At 41.8% G+C, this 18,431-nt stretch overlaps 1 protein-coding gene across 1 annotated transcript; it reads left to right on the forward strand.

Annotated features, from left to right (window-relative positions):
- The first annotated feature begins 4,640 nt into the window (after positions 1 to 4,640).
- On the forward strand, positions 4,641 to 17,579 carry LOC139383066 (POU class 2 homeobox associating-factor 2-like). Its single transcript, XM_071127374.1, has 5 exons — positions 4,641 to 4,770; positions 6,643 to 6,743; positions 14,390 to 14,429; positions 16,209 to 16,504; positions 17,080 to 17,579. Exons 1-5 carry the CDS (start codon positions 4,761 to 4,763, stop codon positions 17,476 to 17,478), a joined length of 846 nt encoding a protein of 281 aa, XP_070983475.1. The 5' UTR covers positions 4,641 to 4,760; the 3' UTR covers positions 17,479 to 17,579.
- The last annotated feature ends 852 nt before the right edge of the window (positions 17,580 to 18,431 follow it).

The following is an 18,431-nucleotide window of genomic DNA, read 5'->3' on the forward strand; positions in this document are numbered from 1 at the left end:
AAATAGACTGTGTCCATAAAATGAATATAGTATGTAAGCTGGAAATACAGGCCTAAGCGTTGTTGTTCACTAGTTTGCTCCAACTGGGGAAGGGGTGGTCGGGTTGGAGGGCAATAAAGGAAATATATACAATAAAAAAGATGTATGTATGTATGTATTTACATGTGTATGTATGTATGTGTGTATGTATATACAGTGGGGAGAACAAATATTTGATACACTGCCGATTTTGCAGGTTTTCCTACTTACAAAGCATGTAGAGGTCTGTAATTTTTATCATAGGTACACTTCACATTGTATGATTTTTAAGTAATTAATTTGCATTTTATTGCATGACATAAGTATTTGATCACCTACCAACCAGTAAGAATTCCGGCTCTCACAGACCTGTTAGTTTTTCTTTAAGAAGTCCTCCTGTTCTCCACTCATTACCTGTATTAACTGCACCTGTTTGAACTCATTACCTGTATATATATATATATATATATATATATATATATATATATATATATTTGCAAGAAGAAAAAAATATATATAATAATGTCCCATTTTCCAGCTAGAAGGATGAGGTGCCTCTATTCTGTGAATTATGGTAGCCATATGAGTGTGATGGGTGAGGTAACTGGTCTGTTTGAATTAATTGTTTGTCTTCTCTGATTGGTTGCAGTTGTGACTGTAGGCAAAGATGATCTATTATATTGACAAGATAGCCAAGTGACTTCTCGAACAATGGAAATACATGTCCTGTGTGTGTGTGTGTGTGTGTGTGTGTGTGTGTGTGTGTGTGTGTGTGTGTGTGTGTGTGTGTGTGTGTGTGTGTGTGTGTGTGTGTGTGTGTGTGTGTGTGTGTGTGTGTGTGTGTGTGTGTGTGTGTGTGTGTGTGTGTGTGTGAACAACAGGCACAACTAAGTTGTTTTTTCTCAAAGTTGCTGGAATGACTCGTGCGTTCACTTATATCAGCACATTTGTAACAGCCTAAACATTGCAAAACTTCTACTCTATCAAATAAGCCTCACATTACTCATCACTCTCATAGACCTCCAAACAAAAAAAAGCTTATCTCACTCGGACAGATTTTGGGCAGAGTAAATCCTCTAGCTTTGCCTCTTCCTCTCTGCTATAGAGAATGTGCCTCCATCTGTTTCTTTCCAGATGGTGTTTCCTTTTCTAGCCAGGCAGAAGGAAAGACAGGGACGGAGCTGCTCCTTTCCTACACCACACCTAGCAGTCAAATTCACGGTCGACAAATCCTTTATCCAGTCTCTATATTGTGCCAAAGTGTAGGTATCCTGAGTACAATTTTTATTTGTTGGCTGTGTGGACTTGGAGACAGCCAGCAAGGTAGTTAAAGGAGTTTTATTTTTCACAACCAAATATCTATTTTGGATGTAAATGGCATGTTATAGGGTGCAGACACCTTTGTTTTGACAAACTTACCCCAAACAGTGATTCACTGCCTGATCCTCGTTGTGCAGTATTGGGGTTCTAAAAAAACACAAACAAACGTTCAAAAAACACCTAACAGAGGAGGCTGGTGGGAGGAGCTACAGGAGGACAGGCTCAAAGAAATGGCTAGAATATAATACATTTTACAGTATCAAACAAATCAAACATGGAAACCACATGTTTGACTCTGTTCCATGTATTCCATTCCAGCCATTACAATGAGCATGTCCTCCTATAGCTCATCCCACCAGCCTCATCTGACACCCAAATCCATATTTTTTTAAACGGCAAAGCTCTCAGTATAGTGATGTAGGTCTTTAAATGTTGTAGGCCTATACATGAAACTGTGTCATTCTGAACTGTATCCACAAAGTTATATTCCATTTTGTGTGACTCAAGCTGTTTCCCCAACAGCATAGCACCGCCTGGAATTTAATAAACGGCATTGGCACTTGGATTGGAACTGGTTGCTTCTGCCAGGAAGCTGACACTTGGTCGCAAGTGGACCTTCCAGCAAAGCAAGACAATAACCACAAGCAATAATCAAAATCTACAAAGAAATGGTTAACTGACCACTAAATCAACATTTTGCAATGGCCATCTCAGTCTTTGGACTTGAACCCCATTGAAAACCTGTGGTTTGAATTGAAGAGGGCAGTCCATAAGCACAGATGAAGGATATCAAGGCTCTGGAAAGATTCTGTATGGTGGAATGGTCTAAGACCCCTCCCAATACGTTCTCCAATCTCATAAAACATGTTAGAAAAAGGCTCAGTGTCGCTATTCTCGCAAGGGGAGTGTGCTAGAGTATTAAAAAAAGGGGTGCCAATAATTTTGACCCCTATTTTTTTTATTTTATTTTTTACTTCTTAAACAAAATCTCTTTCTCTAAACAATTGTATTAGTATAAAATAATCTCCCAATTTTTGTTGAGCATACAAAATAACTCATTGTTTGTAAATAATAAAAAAAAACATATATACAGTGGGGCAAAAAAGTATTTAGTCAGCCACCAATTGTGCAAGTTCTCCCACTTAAAAAGATGAGAGAGGCCTGTACTTTTCATCATAGGTACACTTCAACCATGACAGACAAAATGAGAAGAAAAAAATCCTGAAAATCACATTGTGGGATTTTTAATGAATTTATTTGCAAATTATGGTGGAAAATAAGTATTTGGTCAATAACAAAAGTTTATCTCAATACTTTGTTATATACCCTTTGTTGGCAATGACAGAGGTCAAGTCTTCACAAGGTTTTCACACACTGTTGCTGGTATTTTGGCCCATTCCTCCATGCAGATCTCCTCTAGAGCAGTGATGTTTTGGGGCAGTTGCTGGGCAACACGGACTTTCAACTCCCTCCAAAGATTTTCTATGGGGTTGAGATCTGGAGACTGGCTAGGCCACTCCAGCACCTTGAAATGCTTCTTACGAAGCCACTCCTTCGTTGCCCGGGCGGTGTGTTTGGGATCATTGTCATGCTGAAAGACCCAGCCACGTTTCATCTTCAATGCCCTTGCTGATGGAAGGAGGTTTTCACTCAAAATCTCACGATACATGGCCCCATTCATTCTTTCCTTTACACGGATCAGTCGTCCTGGTCCCTTTGCAGAAAAACAGCCCCAAAGCATGATGTTTCCACCCCCATGCGTCACAGTAGGTATGGTGTTCTTTGGATGCAACTCAGCATTCTTTGTCCTCCAAACACGACGAGGTGAGTTTTCACCAAAAAGTTATATTTTGGTTTCATCTGACCATATGACATTCTCCCAATCTTCTTCTGGATCATCCAAATGCTCTCTAGCATTCTTCAGACGGGCCTGGACATGTACTGGCTTAAGCAGGGGGACACGTCTGGCACTGCAGGATTTGAGTCCCTGGCGGCGTAGTGTGTTACTGATGGTAGGCTTTGTTACTTTGGTCCCAGCTCTCTGCAGGTCATTCACTGGGTCCCCCCGTGTGGTTCTGGGATTTTTGCTCACCGTTCTTGTGATCATTTTGACCCCACGGGGTGAGATCTTGCGTGGAGCCCCAGATCGAGGGAGATTATCAGTGGTCTTATATGTCTTCCATTTCCTAATAATTGCTCCCACAGTTGATTTCTTCAAACCAAGCTGCTTACCTATTGCAGATTCAGTCATCCCAGCCTGGTGCAGGTCTACAATTTTGTTTCTGGTGTCCTTTGACAGCTCTTTGGTCTTGGCCATAGTGGAGTTTGGAGTGTGATTGTTTGAGGTTGTGGACAGGTGTCTTTTATACTGATAACAAGTTCAAACAGGGGCCATTAATACAGGTAACGAGTGGAGGACAGGGGAGCCTCTTAAAGAAGAAGTTACAGGTCTGTGAGAGCCAGAAATCTTGCTTGTTTGTAGGTGACCAAATACTTATTTTCCACCATAATTTGCAAATAAATTCATTAAAAATCCTTCAATGTGATTTTCTGAATTTTTTTTCTCATTTTGTCTGTCATAGTTGAAGTGTACCTATGATTAAAATTACAGGCCTCTCTCATATTTTTAAGTAGGAGAACTTGCACAATTGGTGGCTGACTAAATACTTTTTTGCCCCACTGTATACAGACTTTTTCCCTCATCTTTATAGAGGGTGCCAATAATTATGGACCTGGCTGTATATTCTCTGAACTTGGAAGGTGTCATTTGGAGGATATGCAATCTCCTAAATGCAGTATGTTATACTGATCATGCAGCTTGTGCAGGCATTGTTTCTCCTCTGACTTTCTAAGTGATACCATCCTCCAAGAACAGACAAACCTCTAACACTTGACTTAAGGCTGACAGGTATAATGCATTATTACATAACACATTATTATGAGACTTCATAAGGTCTCAAACATGCTCATAACAAAATAGGGAACTAAGGCGTTACACCTGTTTTCTTTCCTTGAAGTGTGACTGAAAGTTCTTTGGCATATCATTTCAAGCTTTTACTGTACATTGATAGTGTGTAAACATGTGGGAGCCCAAATAGGCCTAAAGAACTATTACAACATGTTTCAGTGAAACGAAATAGAATGCCTTCTGATGAGTCTCTTAGACGCTCTCCTCTAATCTAGACTGTAGATGCAAATAGTCGAAAAACGTCCTACCAATCATTTGCATGGAGAAAAAGGTCATTTGAAAAAGTCCATACATTCTCCATCAGTGGAGTGTGCGAAGGATTCCGTGAACGTTTCCAGAGGTGGAAAAGGCTTGTCTTTAGTATGATTTTGAGCATTGGTACAGCTACACTTTCACTGGAATAGAGGATTGACCTTCTCAATCTTTGTAGTACCAGACCTGAAACTGCAGCATCATGGAAACCGGTAAGGCTAAATGCAACCATAACGCTGATTCCTAATCATTTATGAGATACTTCCATGGTATATTGTATTGACAAAACTATCATCATCCATAGAAATTTTATGACATCTTCTTTAAGGGGGTGATAATGACATAATTAAAAATATATATATTTTATTTGTTATTGGTTTATGCTGTCAACTAGCATAACAATCTGGTTTATGCCATTGCCGTTTTTGGAATTGACTAGTATCCTTCAGTATAAAAAAGTGAATGAATGAAATGTACTGTGAAGCTGACATTGTACTTTGTAAGGTATTGGATTGGTGTATTGTATTGTATTTTTCATACTAACAAAACTGAAAGTATAGTACTGTAGAGGACTGCATCGGGAAATATGTTAACCGTGTGTCATATGAACATAAATATGATTGTTTATTATTTATATCTAAAGATGGCATTGCTTAGCTGTGACCAGTCCAAAGCATAAAGGACATGATGATGCTGAATAGTATGCAAGTATTGTTTTGGTGTTGGATTTCCGGTATCCAAACCCTCTTCTCAATTCATAAATAATTCAGTTGGATATCAAACTGCAACACCTAGAAAATGATATCATTATGATCCCACATCAATTTCTGAATTTCAAAACTGTTTGGCCGTATGATGGCTATAGTAAAATAGAAACGTATCTTAAGACTCCATTCATAAAGCTGGGATCTTTTACATACTGTACCGTTTTTTTTGCATGCGATTTCCTTTTGCATGTTAAATTGCAAATATCGTCTATAGTATGCTCACTAGGAATATGTTCAGGGGGGGATTTGCCTACAAAATCAGGCTGGAGACATATTTGCTGTTGAGATTTATGATGTATTTACAAATAAATATTGATACTTTTGATACTTCTATCACTAGGCCTATTTAGACTATTTAAAATGTGTGAGTGGCTATCCAGTGTATAAAAATGCCATCACTGTTAGACAATGACGTTTGTACTAAATTGCTTTTTTTAACAGTCAATTTGCATTGACCAAAGCCAAAGACAATTTCCATGCCCTTTACACGTAACCCAAAAGGCAATTCAGCTATGCATAAAACTGTGAAAATTCAAATGAATACATGTTTGTCGGAATGAATGAGGACTGGCACTAAGCAGGAGCAGTATATTATCTGAAAAATACATAACCAGCAATATATTGTACTTGTGTTATATTTATATTTTACTTTGAGTAAGTACAATTTGAAGATACTTACTTCAAGCTAATTAAAAAAATACTTACAATATAAATGAGCCAAAAACAGAGAATACAATAAGTGCATATTAGAGCCTTGGGCCAGTAACCGAAAGGTTGCTGAAATGAATCCACGAGCTGACACCTGTCGTTCTGCCCCTGAGCAAGGCAGTTAACCCATTGTTCCCCGGGTGCCGAAGACGTGGATGTTGATTATGGCAGCCCCCCCTCACCTCTCTGATTCAGAGGGGTTGGGTTAATTGCGGAAGACATATTTCAGTTGAAGGCATTCAGTTGTACAACTGACTAGGTATCCCCCTTCCCCTTTCCTATGTTTAATTTAGGCCTCCTGAATATAATAGTTTTTCTAGCCTGTTTTTCATATACTTCAAGGAGGTCCATAGAATTTGTTCTAGCAATGTACTTGAGGCAAAATGTTAAATCTTTGTATCAACATAACTCCAAATTTAGGCTATCTTTGTGTTAGGAGTGTACTGTATGGAGGTTGTTTTCAGTGACCTCCACAGAATAATGAGTGTAGAATCATGTATTAACTTGTATTACTTCACACTCAAATTATGAGTCAATTGTATTTCTGTGTGTGTGTGTGTGTGTGTGTGTGTGTGTGTGTGTGAAATATTCCTTTCTCTTTTTCTCCAGAGTATTCTAAAAGGGTCTATCAAGGGGTGAGGGTCAAGCACACAGTGAAAGATTTACTGGCAGAGAAACGACAAAATCAAACAAATGGACCAAGATACAGTGTGAGTACTCCAAGTACATCTAACGTGATTCGCTTTTGTATTGTCTTCTTTCTTTCTTTCTTTCTTTCTTTCTTTCTTTCTTTCTTTCTTTCTTTCTTTCACTGACATATAACCAGACAATTGATGTCTGTTGGCGAGACAATAGGGTGTTGTCCTTCAATCTTCAGCCTTATTTACATTTGGGCTTATTTTGTATACTAACGAATCATGCCCATAATGCCTACCTATAAGTCCCTCGGCAGTGTATCTTCATTTCTCCACTCCTCAGCCATGAGTGAAAGCTAAGCCTATGGGTAAATACCAGAACATTGGTTTAAGAGAGAAAAACAAAGCCAAGCAGACCCATGAAAACCCCCACGATGAGCAGGACAACAATAATACGCAATGGCTAATGGTCATGAACTCTAGCAGTCGTGAGGATAGCTAATACAAACCCTTTTTGGTCTGCCAGGTTGGTCTATGCAAAGTCAGATTCTCGCACACCTGCCGACCGATATTGTTCTCCATGCAGGCCGCAGACAAGCTAGCCATTGTTGCCTCAGACACAGCGAAATTGGCCTATGAGACATCTGCCTGAGCAAACAGGAAAAGTTTTTCATCTCCCAAGCTACCTGTCAATGCCCTTTACAGGACTCCATTTGTTTTCTGTTTCCATTACCATTGGCACTCAGTAGACAGTAACTACACTATTCATGGACAGATCCTGATAAGGGAGAGACAAACTGTGAGGTAGATGCCATGAGTTTCAACATCGTAAGCCTTAAGACATGCTTTCACACTCTGTGACCATCCTTCCATGCCTGGACTGTAATGGCTCTTCAGAAACATCTTTTTTTTTTGTAGAAAAAAATGTCACAGGTTTGCCAAAGCCAGGTTGGAAAGGATTTCTCATGGGGCAATGTGTCCAAAGCAAACTGCAGCAAAGATCACAACACCAGGAAGTACTGCTCTTATTGCTTAATAATGATGAGTCACTGTTTTCCTAAACAAAACTAGATCGATGTTGCCAATGCCACCACCGAAAACTCTGCTTGAAAGCAAAAATGTAATAGACTTGAGTTCTGTCATTCTTAATTCACAGTATTAAGTTAATACTATTAACTCAGAGTTACAGATATCATCTTGTGGATGGATTGGTAAGACCCCAGTGTTGCCATCAACAGTTTTTGACTTAATGCAAAATTAGATTGGATTTGTATGAATAAAGATAAAATTATACTATATATTTATGTTTTAATCTAGGAGATTCACGGTCTTCTTTTGCACACATGAGACGTGTGTGCCCAGGTTCATGGGTGAACAATACGGACTAAAGACACATTCAGATAACAGGGCCACACCATCTAAAGGTTGCCTCGACTTTCTCTTATGCTCTCTCTCTCTCTCATTCGAGTTTGCAGTCTTTTATCCTAGAGAGAAAGGCCATTGATAGACATTGGCAAACTTTAGCCACCAAGTGATTCAAATCAAGTCGCAACATGAACCCATAGAAATCAAAGGGAAATGTCTTTGACAACAGGCATGCTGCCTCAATGACAGGACAAAGACCATCGTACACAATCTCAAGTAATAAACAACTTCAAGTTTCATAAAGAAGAGTATTAAAGAGATATAACCGTAGATACACTGCTCTATTCATTTCTGCATTATTAGACTCTAATATCGTGGCACAAGTAAGATATGTGTTGTATCCTAGACCTAGACCTCAAGGAATGCTGAGAGAAATGGTATTAGCCAGCTCTTCTTTACTCACTTACAGTAGCCTATGCTCTTTGCAAAACGGACTGAGGTTTGGGCATTATTAGAACCAGCCGGCCAACCAGTGTGCCTTCACTGTTGTGTTATTGTGGAGGAAAGAGTACTTTTCAATTGTAAACACTCGGGTATGCACACTTAAAATAATTAATCAGAGTAAATAGTCATGTAGAACTAAAATATCTGCACACTAGTATGCCCCCAAATTCTTGTTCTTATAAGGACAACATTTTGACGGTAACTGGTTTTCCTTAAGGACAGCTTTTTCACCAAATACAGCAGCATATAAAAATGTAACTGTCATACAACACATTGCAGCCCAACATGCTTCACAGATCATCTCTTTATTAAGACCTGTGGCTGGGGATGTTGGTTGGTAGTTGCAGTACCTTTTCAAAGCATTAGCGAAACCTCAATTATTATGATTTTCTTTGGTAGTGCATCAGCAGTTTTCCTCTTATTTGGTGCCCCCCAACAAAATCTTGCTTAGGGCCCCCAAAATGTTAGAAACGGCCCTGGGTAATTGTTAGCCTCCCCATGCAGGTTTATCGTGTCTCTCCATCAGGTGCTTTGCTGTGAACTGGGAGTACATGAGGCTTTAACAACATGATTTCCATACGCAGCCTTCAGAGAAGCACTGAGGCATTGACCTGGTCCACATGGGGAAGTCTTGGCATGGGCAAATTGCATTCAAATCCAACCCTCAAAATTTGCTTGCCTTCCAGCCAACACAGCCTTAAAATCAACTCTTTCATGTTTGCAATATGCAAACAAAAGAGAGCTTGTCCTCCTTTCTAACCCTCGCTGTGTGTGTGTGTGTGTCTCTTTAAAACAAATCCCTGTAAGCATATATCCCTTTTCTAACCCTACAAACATGTATAATATACATTCTAACAAGCTTGCTATAAATGTCATGCAAAATGTGTCTTCAATAACCGTAGATACCATAAAGACTTGTCCTTTCCACAGTATATCTTTACTTCAGACTCCGCGGCACCCAAGAGGATAATAAAGCCATTCAGAAGTGTATTAAACCCCATAAATCATTCTGACTTCTGCATTATAAGCTCTTCGTAATGCCATCATAAACGTGACACACTGTCTGCTATAAAAGTTAATGAAGTTTTTTTTCTTCAGTCTATGATGAAAATGATCATGACTTTTATTTCACAGAATGTCACTGTATACTTTGTTACTGTCCACGTTATGTGTTCACATCAAACATGAAAAAATGGCCTGCATTCATTTGGGTCACACTTTTTGGGGATAGTCCATCTGTTGCTGCTCTACAGATTATCATGCTATCAACAAACTATCTACTGATAAGCACCTGACTATCTGTTGATAAGCAACTGCTTGCTAAGGTTACAGTTAGGGTTAGGTTTAGAATAAGGGCTGGGGTTAGGAGATAGTTAGTTGAAATGTTACTCTACACTCTTGTAAAAAAAAATTGTTCTAAAAGGGTTATTTGCAGAGAGATTGGATAAACCAAGAACAATTTTCTTCTGAAGAACCCTTTTTGGAAGACGAGGGTTCTTTATAAGGCCACGGGTTCTACCCAGAACGTTTTTCACACTAAGAACTGTTTTGTTAAGAAAGGGTTCTTTGATGATTCTTTGGAAGGGAAGAAGGGTTCTACGTAGAACCCTTCTGAATCTGAATAAGATTTTTTTTAATTGTATTTTTTACATTATTCTTTTTAATAGTGCCTGAGAATTAGTGTTTACCTCAATGTTTAAACTTTAACATCAGGAGTTTGAGTAATCTGATCAGTTTAAAAATATAGTATATGGGAATATTTGTAAATGTATCTGGTATTCCCTTGATCATTTTACATATACAGTACTGACATAGTTGATATCTTTGCCAAGATAAACATTTTTCAAATAAGTATTTTCTGTGATTTTATTGAGCAGTGAGTAGGAGAATAGTATGGAGTCTGAGTGAACCAGCAGTATATTGTATGGTACACAGCAAATTGGCCACTTGGCCAGTGTTACCTAGTGTTGATTTTTCAGTGTAACTTTTATAGTGTTGATTCAGGAATTTAATTAATTCTGTAAAGTGGTGTAAGTGTGATTGTGTCATTTTTACTCAAACCCACTCCCATCATTATCATATTTCCCAGCACACCTTATTGCAGGATGATTTTCAGAATGGTTTGTTTCAAAATCTGTGTTTTTGCATTGATTGGTTGATTAATTTTATGCTACACAATTATAAATAACATACATTTTTCTAAACTAATCCAATCTGTTAGTAGTCTCATTACTGAGATGGTTGTTTTAGTTTAGATGATTTAGGTAGTCTCCTTTATCAACCTTCTCTACCCTGGCAGTCATTCTGAATGCAGTTTGCGGGTGATTAAAAATCCCTGTTGTTGGATATCCTCACTCTGGCTAGATTCCAAAAGGAATCACACATCATTTTACAAGCCAGCATAATGTGACTTGAAGGCCTGATGTGGTCTGCAAACCAGGAGTTTCAACCACTGTGTTAGGGTATAACTAACTTATGATATATTGAATGTATTGTCATAAAAAAAATAGCAAATAATGCTGGTAGAACCATTCATGGAGGGTTCTAGGAAGGAACCCTTCAGCGATATAAGGGTTTTTGGTAGAACTGTTCACAGAGTGTTCTAGAATGAACCCTTGAAAGATAAAAGGGTTCTTGATAGAACCCTTCATAGAGAGTTCAAGGTAGAACCTTTAGAGAATAAAAAGGTTATTGGCAGAACCCTTTATGGAGGGTTCTAGGAAGAACCCTTCATAGAGGCTTCTATGTATACTGAACAAAAATAATGATCCATCCACCTGACAGGTGTGGCATATCAACCAGATGTGCACCTGTGTAATGAAGCAAAAATATAAGTGCAACATGCAACAATTTAAAATACTTGACTGAGTTACAGTTAATATAATGAAATCGGTCAATTGAAATAAATGCATTAGGCCCTAATCCATGGATTTCACATGACTGGGAATACAGATATGCATCTGCTGGTCACAGATACCTTAAAAAAGGTAGGTGCGTGGATACAAATTTTTTTACAGTGTCTGATGTGACCACCATTTGCATCATGCAGCATCACACATCTCCTTCACATAGAGTTGAGCAGGCTGTTGACTGTGACCTGTGGAATGTTGTCCCACTCCTCTTCAATGACTGCGTGAAGTTGCTGGATATATGCTGGATACATGCGGGAACACGCTGTCGTACACATTGATCCAGAGCATTCCAAACATGCTCAATGGGTGAAATGTCTGGTGAGTATGCGGGACATGGAAGAACTGGGACATTTTCAGCTTCCAAGAATTGTCTACAGATCCTTGCGACCTGGGGCCGTGCATTATCATGCTGAAACATGAGGTGATGGCGGCGGATGAATGGAACAACAATGGGCCTCAGGATCTTGTCATGGAATCTCTGTGCAATCAAATTGCCATCAATAAAATGCAATTGGGTTTGTTGTCCATAGCTTATGCCTGCCTGCCCATACCATAACCCCACCACCCCCATGGGTCACTCTGTTCACAACGTTGACATCAGCAAACAGCTCGCCCACACAACGCCATACACGTGGTCTGCGGTTGTGAGGCCATTTGGACGTACTGTCAAATTCTCTAAAACGATGTTGGAGGAGGCTTATGGTAGAGAAATAATATAACATTTTCTGGCAACAGCTCTGGTGGACATTCCTGTAGTCAGGATACCAATTGCACACTCCCTCAAAACTTGTGTAATCTGTGGCATTGGGTTGTGTGACAAAACTGCACATTTTAGAGTGGCCTTTTATTGTCCCCAGTACAAGGTGCACCTGTGTAATGATCATGCTGTTTAATCAGCTTGTTGATATGGCACACCTGTCAGGTGGATGGATTATCTTGTCAAAGAAAAATCCTCCCTAGCAGGGATTTGTGCACAACATTTGAGAGAAATAAGCTTTTTGTGTTTATAGAACAATTCTGGGATATTTTATTTAAACTCATGAAACATTGAGCCCTTTACATGGAACAATTTACATGTTGCATTTATTTTATTGTTCAGGGTAGAACCCTCTGCAAAGGGTTCTACCTGTTCTACCTAGCACCAAAAAGGGTTAATCTATGGGGACAAACCGAAGAACCCTATATGATTCTACTTTTTCCAAGAGTGTAGATAGTCTGGAGAGCATCTACAGATGGACTATCCAAATAAAATGTTACCATCACTTGGATATAGAGTGCATTCGGTAAATGTTCAGACCTCTTGGCTTTTCCCACATTTTATTACATTACAGCCTTGTTCTAAAATTGATTAATGTTTTTCCACATCAATCTACACACAATACCCCATAATGACTGAGTGAAAACAGTTATTTTGTAAGTTTTGCACATTTATTAAAAAAGAAGAAGCTGAAATACCTTTTTTAAGTATTCAGACCCTTTGCTATGAGACTCGAAATTGAGCTCAGGTGCAGATCTGGGGAAGGGTACCATTGAAGGTCCCCAAGTATACAGTGGCCTCCATCATTCTTAAATGGAAGAAGTTTGGATCCACCAAGACTCTTCCTAGAGCTGGCCACCCGCCAAACTGAGCAATCAGGGGAGAAGGGCCTTGGTCAGGGAGGTGACCAAGAACACAATGATTACTCTGACAGAGCTCCAGAGGTCCTCTTTGGAGATGGGAGAACCTTCCAGAAGGACAACCATCTCTGCAGCACTCCACCAATCAGGCCTTTGTGGTAGAGTGGCCAGACGGAAGCCACTCCTCAGTAAAAGGCACATGACAGCCCGCTTGGAGTTTGCCAAAAGGCACCTAAAGGACTCTCAGACCATGAGAAGTAAGATTCTCTGGTCTGATGAAACCATGATTGATCTCTTTGGCCTGAATGCCAAGAGTCACGTCTGGAGGAAACCTGGCACCATCCCTATGGTGAAGCATGGTGGTGGCAGAATCATAGTGTGGGGATGTTTTTTTTACCCCTTTTTCGATCTTGTCTCATCGCTGCAACTCCCCAATGGGCTCGGGAGGAGATGGTCGAGTCATGCGTCCTCCAAAACATGACCCACCTAACCGCACTTCTTAACACCTGCCCGCTTAACCAGCCGCACCAACGTGTCAGAGGAAACACTGTTCAACAAGGAGTTGCTAGAGCACGATGAGACAAGTAAAGCCCCCCGGCCAAACCCTCCCCTAAGCCGGATGACACTGGGCCAATTGTGCACCGCACTATGGGACTCCCGATCACAACCGGTTGTGATACAGCCCGGGATCAAACCTAGGTCTGTCGTGATGCCTCTAGCACTGAGATGCAGTGCCTTAGACCACTGCGCCACTTGGGAGGCCCTTGTGGGGATGTTCTTCGGCGGCAGGGACTGGGAGATCAGTCAGGATCGGAGGAAAGATGAACGGAGCAAAGTACAGGGAGATCCTTCATGAAAACCTGCTTCAGAGCACTCAGGATACCAGACTGGGGTGAAGATTCACCTACCAATAGAACAACAACCCTAAGCACACAACCAAGACAACACAGCAGTGGCTTCGGGAGAAGTACTAAGTAAAGGGTCTGAATGCTATATTTTTTCTTTGCTTTGTCATTATGGAGTATTGTGTGTAGGTTGATGAGAAAAAAAACTACAATTTAATCAATTTTAGAATAAGGCTGTAACGTAACAAAATGTTGAAAAAGTCAAGGGGTCTGAATACATTCCAAACGCACTGTAAGTTGCAATTCTTGAAGCTTTGTTCTAATTTTCTTTATATCATAGCAACATGTCTTAATAGACCACACACTGACATACGCTTCGGCTTGTGCCTTCCTCAGCGTGTGTGTGGTGGCATGATATGTGTTACCAGAATCAGACCTGTTCTCATAATGCCATGTTTGTCTGTTCTTTCATTTGTAGGGAGGAACATCCAGCCAATCATCATTTGTTCAAATGCCAGGTGAGAGAAATCTCTGTGAAAATGATGTAATTATTGATGAGTCCCACTGACCTATCAACTCTCCTAATAATGTTTGAGGTAAGGGAGGTACAGTATTATAGAAAACAGCTTTTAAATGTCACATTTACAAGCAAAGTTCTGAAAAAGTAGAATAAAACCCATTTACTGGTGAAGACTTGTGAAGGCTTGTTTCGATGTTAACAGTAACCACCAGAGCTTTGAATGTGTACTCCGATTATATTGTATGCTTTGTTCTGATAGCTACCTGCTGCCTAGATGGGGCAGCAGGTCTCCTAAATGGGACGACAGGTCGCCTAGATGGGGCAGCAGGTTGCCTAGATGGGGCAGCAGGACGCCTAGATGGGGCAGCAGGACGCCTAGATGGGGCAGCAGGTCTCCTAAATGGGACGACAGGTCGCCTAGATGGGGCAGCAGGTCTCCTAAATGGGACGACAGGTTGCCTAGATGGGGCAGCAGGTTGCCTAGATGGGGCAGCAGGTCGCCTAGATGGGACAGCAGGTTGCCTAGATGGGGCAGCAGGACGCCTAGATGAGGCAGCAGGACGCCTAGATGGGGCAGCAGGTTGCCTAGATGGGGCAGCAGGTTGCCTAGATGGGGCAGCAGGACGCCTAGATGGGGCAGCAGGACGCCTAGATGGGGCAGCAGGTCTCCTAAATGGGACGACAGGTCTCCTAAATGGGGCGGCAGGTCGCCTAGATGGGGCGACAGGTTGCCTAGATGGGGCAGCAGGTTGCCTAGATGGGGCAGCAGGTCGCCTAGATGGGGCAGCAGGTCGCCTAGATGGGGCAGCAGGTCGCCTAGATGGGACAGCAGGTTGCCTAGATGGGGAAGCAGGTTGCCTAGATGGGGCAGCAGGACGCCTAGATGGGGCAGCAGAACGCCTAGATGGGGCAGCAGGTTGCCTAGATGGGGCAGCAGGTTGCCTAGATGGGGCAGCAGGACGCCTAGATGGGGCAGCAGGATGCCTAGATGGGGCAGCAGGTTGCCTAGATGGGGCAGCAGGTTGCCTAGATGGGGCAGCAGGTCGCCTAGATGGGGCAGCAGGACGCCTAGATGGGGCAGCAGGTCTCCTAGATGGGGCGGCAGGTCGCCTAGATGGGGCAGCAGGTCTCCTAGATGGGGCGACAGGTTGCCTAGATGGGACGGCAGGTCGCCTAGATGGGGCGGCAGGTCGCCTAGATGGGGCAGCAGGTTGCCTAAATGGGGCGGCAGGTCGCCTAGATGGGGCAGCAGGTTGCCTAGATGGGGCGACAGGTCGCCTAGATGTGACGGCAGGTCGCCTAGATGGGGCGACAGGTTGCCTAGATGCGGCGGCAGGTAGCTTAGCAGTTAGAGCATTGGGTCAGCTTGCTTGTTTGAGTCCATGAGCCAGCAAGGTGAAAATATCTGCCGTTCTGTCCTTGAGCAAGGGAGTTAAACTCCACCCCTGGGGCCGATGACATCGATTAAGGCAGCCCCCAGCACCTCTCTGATTCATAGGGGTTGGGTTAAATGTGGAAAATAAATTTACATTGAATCCATTCAGTTGTGCAATTGACTAAGTATCCCCTTTCCCTACATGCAGGCTATAAGTAAAGTGTTGCCATTTAGCAGACACTTTTATCCAAAGTGACTTACAGTAGTGTGTGCATACATTTTGGGTGGCCCCAGCCAGAATCGCACCCCACAATCCTGACGTTGCAAACACCATGCTCTACCAACCGAGCCACATAGGACCACTTGTTACTAATGTTTTCTCCCTGGTTCTCTTTACAACAGGGTCTCACATGATCCCTAGCTACTACGGCATGAGGCGACCTTTCATCTCCGACTCAGACTTCTCTCCCAAGCAGTTCTCGGGCGAGGTCTACTCCTCATCCCTGGGTGGCAAGCCTCTAGGTTGTGACCCATCGGCCATGTCTGGCTACCCGTCCGTCATAGACAGCTACTACCCGGAAACGTTCGGAGACTACCGTAGTGCAGCCTTCACCACCGGAGGGAGCTCCATCTTCCCCAGCTCAGCCCTGTCCACTCTGCTACCACCTTTCTCTGGAGAGTCCCCCCACTTTCTCCTGGTAAGTCAATCTGTCAGTGTTCACTACTAGTGATGGAATGGAACTGTTGAGCTATGGCTTTACATTATGGGCCAGTTTCTCAAACATGGTTTAAAGTTTAGTCCTGGACTAAGAATTGTTCAAGGCTAGGCTAAATCCGGGAAACGCACCCTATGTGTTGTTGTTTTTTATGTGATGTGAGATGGCGCAAAGCATGTAAATAGGGATGGGGGCTGGAGCGGATAGGGTACATCCAAATGAGCACACATTTCACACAAGCACGATGGAAAAAATAAATCTAATTCCACAGGTGAGAAGTGTGTCCCTATGTTACTGATTTAGGATCAAACCCAGATCTGTGCGCTACAAGGCTTTGTTAGCCACAAGGCTTTATTAGCCCACTGAGATAAAGCCTAGACATTAGCTCAGTGGGCCAACATGTCTTCAGGTCTCCAGCAAGGTTAATCATCACACGAGCATGGTTCCTAACCATCTGTTACACATACATCTTAGGGCATTCTGCAATCGGCAAAACCAACAAATAAGAGTAATTTCTCCACCATCTCTATTCTTTTCTCTGGCTGTTGCTCCTACAGAGGGATTCGTGGGAGCAGCCAGTGGCAGACCCAGTGACCCAGGGAGAGGGTTTGTGTGCAGACGGCCTGACCTCTGTTCCAGTCTCCCTGCCAAGCCCCGACCCTCCCGGGAGCCCATCACAGTACCGCTGCTCCACTCGTAGCTCCTCCATGGCCTCGGCACAGCCCTATGCCCTTCACCCTCTGGAAGAAGTACACTACCACACCTCTTACCCTGCTGCCTCCACTTTCACATGTCCTTCCTATATGACTGTCTCCAACGACCTAGCCTCCAAGATGGCCCCTCTAGCTAATGAGGACTCTGACAGTACCCTCGCCACACATAGTGACACGCACTCGTGGGTGAAAGAAGATGGTGGAAGCTCTTGGTCGCCATATGAGATTCGGAGGTCTTATTAAATCCCTTTGGAAACATCCTGTCCTTCACAGAAAACCAAAACAATGCAGATGCAAGTGACTCAGCTCCTTGTTGTCCAAATATTAACTTTGTAGACTTTGCTAATCTTTTTTATAGAAGTACAAAGTGGAACTTTTACTTATTTGACCCTCCTAAGTCCCCTGGTGACATTATGGTATGTAAGAACTAACTCACTGGGCACACAATGGTTGAATCCATGTTGTTTACACGGCATTTCAATTAAATTATGTTGAACCAACTTAAAATAGACATTGAATTGACCTCTGTGCCCAGTGGGAACCCTTTGCATGGGCACGTGACAATGGACCAGTTAGGATTCTGTGCCTGTGTTCAAATGTTTGAAATAGATGTGTTTTTATATAGTCATTATATTAGGAAAACATCATTTAAATTGATATGCTGCCATTGCGACAATTGCAATTCGCATTTATTTTTTGCTGAAGGTCGTTTTACTTTAACCTTCTTTACTTTATCGCATCTTGTTGTCAGCTTTAATAACCAAATCAGAGTTTATCCAACTGTATCTACTTCATGTGAGCCTTTACTCTGTGAAGCTTTGGTAATGAATGTGTCTGTTTTTTTTCTTCTGTTTTTTATATTTTAGGAGCTTGTTGCAATGCATTCATTACTAGTAATAGGCAGCAGTGACAATTCAAAGAAAAGTCTTGAGTATAACGAAAGACAATCAGAGATGACCATCTACAGGATTCTTCAAGAAGTGAGTGGGAATCTATACCTGAATATTTTACATTCAGAGACAATGCAAGGAACGGAATTGGTCAATAGATGCAAGTGATTTATCATACTCACAGTTCCTGTGTTTTGCTTTACATTTCAAGAAATAAACAACATAGATAATGTTTTGGGCAGTAGAATGTGTATTATAAATCCAATATAATAAAAGAGACTGCAATAAATGCATGAAAATGGAACA

Source organism: Oncorhynchus clarkii, chromosome 24 (genome assembly GCF_045791955.1).
Source record: "Oncorhynchus clarkii lewisi isolate Uvic-CL-2024 chromosome 24, UVic_Ocla_1.0, whole genome shotgun sequence".
NCBI classification, from domain to species: Eukaryota; Metazoa; Chordata; class Actinopteri; order Salmoniformes; family Salmonidae; genus Oncorhynchus; species Oncorhynchus clarkii.